Raw genomic sequence first — 6,909 nt, 5'->3', positions numbered from 1 at the left:
AACAGTCCATTTTAACTAAAATGAGTTGAATATTTGAACTGCAAAATGTTTATAAGTAAACTTTATAAAAGCAGGTTCTTGCATTGTAGTAAAACAGAGTCAAGAAATTGTGAAAGGAGTGTCTATTTTGGAAAAAGGATTTGTCTTTTGAAGACAGGAACAGTAACCATAGTATTAAAAGCACTGGCAGTTTGTTCTGGGTACCAGAGAAAGATGCTCAAAATGAGTAATGTGGGAGGTCTGCTAGCTTCTACCCAGTCCAAACCTTCCCTTTTCTTTCCTTTTTGGGTCTCTGCTGAAATACAGAATAAGCTGGCCCCTTTCCCTGAATTTCAGATTTGTCCCATAATGACCAGAGAAATAAAGGAAGAGGTTTGGGAGAAAAACTGCCAAGAGCCAATGGGTAGACATTTATTGAGAAAGCCTTAAGCAGGAAGTTCATAATGTTTTTACAGCATGCAGCCTGGCTTGGGGAGATTCTACATTATCTTGGTTGCCAGATGAAGCTCTGAAGACAGTTAAGTTAAACTGGCCTGAAATGGAGGCAACAGGGGACCTCTGAAAGGACAGTGCTCAGTATGCCCTAGGGAGAACTAAGTGTTTTGTTTGTGAACAGCCCCACGTTTGCAGTATCAGAGACCACCATCAGACAACAAGAACTAGAAAGGACGGTATTCAGGAAGTTAGAAATGTTACCATGAGTTTATATCCAGTTTCCTAAAGAGCCAGTCTGGTGTCTCCAATCACCTGGATGATCTGTTTCTCACTGAAATGAAAAGAACTGGTTTCTGAAATCTATTTCCAGAGGTTTATGTCCTGGTCTCTGAAGTATGTATACACGCATGCGCGCGCACGCGCGCGCGCGCGCGCGCGCGCACACACACACACACACACACACACACACACACACACACACACACACAGTTCAGAGCTCCTGGTGGAGAATTTGCTATTTAACTGGCTATTGAGAAAGACATTTAGGAGCCAGTTTTTGAGAGGAAATTATCCAAATTGGATGGAGAAAAAGTTCTGTCCTGCTTGTGGCTTTGGCCTATTAGTGAAAGATGTCTGCAATAATCCTATTGGTAAACTACTAAAATTCTGAAAAAATGAGGTTGATGCAACACCAGAAATACTTTTTTTAAGTGGCTGCAGGGCAAAACTTCAGCAAGACACTGAATTGGTCTGTGTTTTGTACAAAATTCAGAGCACAGAGGCAAGAGAAGGAATCTAAAATAAAGATGAAATTCTTGCCACTGACATTCTATTATTGAAGGACTGGGTATGAGGTGTATCCATGTGGATTAGGTTAGCTGACATAGGACAAAAGAAAAATCCTTGTTTCCCATGTGGGTGCCCCTGAAGATCTATGATGGATGATTCACAGAACCATGCTATTGATGCTCTGAAAAGACCTGTGGCTATCTCTGACAGGTTAGAAATCCTGGAGGAACATGGGTACACAAACCAAGGGACCATGGCATACCTTGCCTAAGCATGGGCCCAGGTTGTTCTGGCAGCCAGTCTCCACCCCTTTCCAACCATCCCATGAGTGTGAAGAACAGGCCCTGCCCACCATTGGGCAGGTGTTTACATTGGGTCACTACCCACTTACCAAGACTGAAAGCTCTTGCAGCTGTAGTTATGTAGGTTATAAAGCCGCTGTCCCAGCAATCAAAGCAGCCACCTCAGGATGGAGAATTGGATGTTTTCCTTAATACACTGTTCAGAGACAAGTCTAGTGTCTCTGACTCAAAAGTGGGTTGTGATCTGATTGTAAAAATGACCTTCCACCTTTCCTACCAACTCCAAGCATGGAAGAATACAAAGGTGGAAGGGGCTAATTTCCCATCTCGGGGCCCACACTAACCCTTACTTTTCAGGAAATGACTTACAGCCCTATTGCAAGCATGTATCTTCTCAACAGTCATGCCCCCTATCCTGTTGTATCCCGCATCACAAGTCCCATGGTGAACAAAGCAAAGGGTCAGATGATGGAGTATGGATAAGAGTTTAGTCAACATACGGTCTGAATCCCCAGGTACACTTGTAATGTGGCCAATGCTTTCTTCTCCAAATCACAAGTGGGGAGACAGAAGAGCTCCTTTATTGATTCGAATTGAACAGAGAAAACAAAGTTCCCAGGGAAAAGCCCTCAAACAAATTTTTTTTCCGAATGAAAAATCTTCTTTTAAGACACACCTGTGCATTGTTTGTAAATGCTTCTTTCAAAACAGTGAGTGGAGGACAGTATTTAAAAGCCCAAGTAGGGGTGCTTGGGTGGCTCAGTCATGGAGCAGCTGCCTTCGGCTCGGGTCATGGTCCCAGGGTCCTGGGATCGAGCCCCGCATCGGGCTCCCTGCTCGGCGGGAAACCTGCTTCTCCCTCTCCTGCTCCCCCTGCTTGTGTTCCTGCTCTCGCTGTGTCTCTCTCTGTCAAATAAATAAAATCTTTAAAAAAATAAAATAAAATAAAAGCCCAAGTAGTATGATGTGTTCAATGACTTGAGAAAGTAAAAAAGCTAATTGAATACTATTATGTACAAATTTTTAAAAATATTCAAAAGCATTTCAGATACCAATAAGAGTTTCAAATGGAATATTTTATTGACATGTTAGTTGTCTTTTTAACATGTACACACACACTGACACACTCTGATCTGCGTGGAACAAGGGTTGTCTAAATAGCCTAAGAGAAAATGAAAAATTAAAAAATATATTAATTTTTCATTGTTATAGACAATTACACCCACATCACTTAACAGAGCTATTACTGGTTCTGTCCAAGGAAGCAAAATGGCATAGGAGGAGGAAAGTTGTGGGTCAATTCAACAGTGACATAACTGAGATCTCAACATGAGAAAGCTGACAAAACACGGATTTTTGCTGTGAATTTTCTCTTTGCAAAATATGAAGAAAAGTCTGTCAATGGGCAGTAAATAAGAGAAAGTGGTGAACTTTTGTAGTTAATTCTCACAGTATTGTGCAGGGGCATCCAGAAAACTGCTTAGTCCTTCTCTGGGACCAGTTTCAGAACTTTTCCAATTGCAATGGTCTTACCCTCATCTCTTAAAGTAAAACGACCCATCTGAGGAAAATCTTTGAATGTTTCAAGGCAGATAGTCCCTGCTGTCCTTAAACGGGCAATGCACACTTGATCTTGTTTCACGAAGCGGGGCCGTGTCTTACTTTTCTCTCCTGACTTTTTGTCTACCAAGGAGATTAAGGCTGTTATCTCAACTTCCTCAATACAAGTATGAATGTGCAGCACCGCATTATAGCCTGGGCAGATGATGGACTTGTGCTCAATAATCACTATCTGAACATCAAAGGTGCGTCCAGAATGGCACAGATTATTAGGGTCACAAAGTATGAATCCTGGAAGAATCTCTTCTTCTTCAATTCCCTTCAGTCTGATTTTAAGGTTTTCACCTGGGGCTACATAATCAGTTTCAGCATCATCAGAAAGAATTCCAAGAACTTCCACATTGTGCTTGTTTGGCATCATCACAAGCTGCTGGCCCTTAAAAATGGACCCTGATTCCAGCTTTCCCAGGACCACAGTGCCCATATCCTTGTACTTATCCACAATCGGCAGTCTAATTGGTCCATCAATTGATCTGCTGAAGTTTGGCATGTTATCCAAATACGGAATAAATGGTAATCCAGTGTACCAAGGGCAAAAATCTGATTGCTCTTTAATATTTGCCCCCGTCAGCCCTGAGCAGGGCATAAAGTGAATGTCCTTTTTGGGACTAAAGCCGACTTTTTTCAAAAAGGGCACCAGTTTTTCTTTACATTCTTCATATCTCTCGCTGCTCCAATTAACTGTGGGATCATCCATCTTATTAATAAGCACTACTAAATGTTTTACCCCTGCTGTTTTTGCCAACATCGCATGTTCTCTTGTCTGTCCACCTTTCTCAAATCCAGTTTCAAATTCTCCTTTCCTGGCAGAGATTACCAGTACAGCCAGATCAGCTTGAGAAGCACCACCAATCATATTTGGGACAAAACTCTTGTGTCCAGGAGCATCTAAAATGGTGAAATGTTTCTTTTCTGTTTCAAAATAGGCACGACCCACTTCTACTGTTTTACCCTTGTCTCGTTCTTCCTGATTTGTATCTAAGGCCCAGGACAAATACCAAGTTTCTCTGTTTTTTTCTTTAGCTTCTCTCTCATATTTCTCAAGTGTCCTTTTGTCAACCATTCCTGTCAAAAACATTATTTGTCCTCCAATGGTTGACTTTCCAGCATCTACGTGCCCAATGAATACCACATTTACGTGTTCTTTTTTAGGAGCACCTGAGGGCACGAACACAGATTTAGATTTTCTCATTTCCTCTTTCTCCATCATTTCCTGGCCACTTTCTTCTGGGGGCCCTGAATCTCCCAAGGAACTACCCCCTGGCTCAGCTTCACTTACTTCTTTATTGTGCTCCCATGACTCTTCTAGGATCATCTCCACCTCTCCATTTTCTACAACAGGTTCTGAAAGTTCCATGGTAACGGCTGAATTGGAACCTTCATGCAACACTAACTGTTCCTCTTTGGAATGTTCCACAGGTGCCCCCCGTCCCAGCCTTTTACCTTGAGGGTCGCCCGCGCCGGTGCAGGTTTCATCGATGCTGGTGATGTCGGCCGGGGGGGTCTGCGGCTGGGCCGAGCCCCGCAGAAAGGACGGCACGAACTCCGCGGCGTGTACGTTAGGCACGAAGGGTTTGGCATTGACGTTGAGCTGACGACTGAAGGCCGAATTGAGATGCTCCCGCTGGGCCTCGGCAACCGCCGAGGAGGCTCGGTCTCCGCTCGGCGCCGAACCCGGGGCTTCCATGTCCACCTGGTCCCAGCAGTCGGGCGCCGAGTCGCTGCTGCTGCTGCCCGGATCCATGGTCTGAGGACCTGATGGGTGGCGGGGAGGGAGCGGGGTTAACACGCCAGAAGGAGCGGGTACGCCGCCAAGGGGTAAGGCTGCAAGAGCGAAGTGCCAAGGGGGAGCGACACGAACCTTAGCGGCAGCGCGGCGGCAGCTAAGTCCCAACACTGCATTCGCAACTGCGGCAGCGGCAGCAGATATGGCGGCTCAACCCTCTCCTCTTGTGTGTGAGCGGATCTCCTCCCCCAAACCCCAACCACTTCCGACTCCTCCACCGCCGACCCAACGCGGGGCGTGGATTGACCCCTCGCTGCCATCCGTACGCTCGCCTCCTTAGTTCTCAGCCATGGGCTGAGTCCAAAAGTAGGATTTGTAAAACGAAATTTTCCATTCATTTTTGTTCACACGATCTGGGAGAGCAATTTGACGGTGTAATGATTAAACCTAGACTGGCACACCTGATTTACAATTCTACTCAAAGATCCAAGTAAAAACGAGAATGGCTCTTGAACAAATGGAGGCAGGAGATGGGTTAACTACCCAGAAACCCAGCAACCAAAGGAAGACATTAGTGACTAGGGAGGCAGTCATGAAATCCATGAAGATGAACCTGAACCTAGGAAATGCCACTTAAGATCACTCATTAATTTGAAACCCAGAGGCTTTTTGATTTTCCTTCTTCTGGAGGGCCCCCGTAAGCCTGTAACACTTGCTGATGGCTTCTGTGCTGTAAGGATGGGGTTAGAACTTGTTTTCATGTTAAGCACCATGGCTGTGTATGTGGAAGGAATGCCGAAGGAAAACCTTGTCCAAGTGAAGCTGCCCAACTTACAGCTTTTGTGCAGGTGCCTGAAAAATGGCTACCCTAAAATGCTCTGATGGGTCCCACAGGCAAACACTGGACTCAGATCATTTGTATTCTAACCAACTGTATCCTGCCCCACTCACCAGCACCTCTCCAGACTACACCCTGGGTCCACAGGCTTTCTTGCCCCATTCTGGAGGCTTGGAACCCTACTCACTGCTGGTATTGCTGGTACTCGGTTTGTCTAAGAACAAATCAGTGTCATGTTGGAACCTTCCTCAGCGAGTAGTAATGACATGGGGCTGTGGATGTCAGCCTAATTAAACCGATTAAGACCTCTGAGATGAACAAAGTCCGTAGACACTAATCAACAGAATCTCACCCTCAGAAAGCGTTTGTAACATTTGAGCCAAAGCCTAGAAGAGCTGGTCTGTAAATTATCTTAATTTAGATAAAACTGATAGAAAAAAAGGATCTTGGGAAAATACAATTTGCTAGTACAAGATAAGGTCATAAAGTTGGATATTAAATAAATCCAACAACAAATCAAAATACTTTTAAAAATTGGTGACTGATTTTTAACTTAACAATTTTGTTCTCCAGACTTTGGGAGTAGGAAAAAAAAAATGTTCTATGTCTAACAGACCTGGGCCCCTGATGGTTTTGGTCTGGTGCTGCCACTCTTTTACTAGTTCTGTGCTGTTCCCAAGACGTTAGATGTCAAACCCCTTCACTCTTTTTGCCTCTGGTAATGGTTTAATTATTTGTTGTCACATAAAGAGAGTGTGCATGCTTATTCACAATGAATAGGAAGAACTGAGAGGTTGAATGTGCAGAGAACCTTGGACAATACTCCACACATGTGCTGGAGCCTTTCTTGGGCATTCTGTAAACCTAGGATAGACTTAATAAAATGTCTCTGGGAGAACTTGTCAAGCAAGGTTTAGGCAGCTGTGTTCACATTAGTTTCATATTAGCAAGGAAGCCAGACAGACCTGGGATGTTTTCTTCACCTGGGTCAATTGCATTGATTATGAGAATGTTAACGTGACTACTATTTAATAATATCTCTGTTAGAGAACAGGATGCTTCACTTCTAAAACCTTAAAGAAAAAATGAGAAATAGTGAGAGGATATCCTCACAGGCCATCATCCTTGGGGCTCAGGGTGGGGGCAGGTCCATCCAAGAGAGAGAAACATTGACAGGACTATACACACAGAAACTAACC

At 44.2% G+C, this 6,909-nt stretch overlaps 1 protein-coding gene across 1 annotated transcript; it reads right to left on the bottom strand.

The window, feature by feature from the left end:
- Nucleotides 1-2,581: 2,581 nt before the first annotated feature.
- Nucleotides 2,582-5,121, bottom strand: GSPT2 (G1 to S phase transition 2). The gene is made up of 2 exons (XM_025855493.2): nucleotides 5,008-5,121; nucleotides 2,582-4,901 (listed from the first exon to the last, which is right to left on the bottom strand). Exon 2 carries the CDS (start codon nucleotides 4,888-4,890, stop codon nucleotides 3,007-3,009), a length of 1,884 nt encoding a protein of 627 aa, XP_025711278.1. The 5' UTR covers nucleotides 4,891-4,901; nucleotides 5,008-5,121; the 3' UTR covers nucleotides 2,582-3,006.
- Nucleotides 5,122-6,909: the final 1,788 nt, after the last annotated feature.

The sequence above is a fragment of the Callorhinus ursinus genome, unplaced genomic scaffold (genome assembly GCF_003265705.2).
Source record: "Callorhinus ursinus isolate GAN/ISIS: 27379988/994484 unplaced genomic scaffold, GSC_fseal_2.0 scaffold146, whole genome shotgun sequence".
NCBI classification, from domain to species: Eukaryota; Metazoa; Chordata; class Mammalia; order Carnivora; family Otariidae; genus Callorhinus; species Callorhinus ursinus.
This window is presented reverse-complemented; position numbering and strand designations above follow the sequence as displayed.

What these genes read in the sequence shown, in the direction of transcription:
- GSPT2 (XM_025855493.2), bottom strand. Translation starts at nt 4,890, where the DNA reads ATGGATCCGGGCAGCAGCAGCAGCGACTCGGCGCCCGACTGCTGGGAC.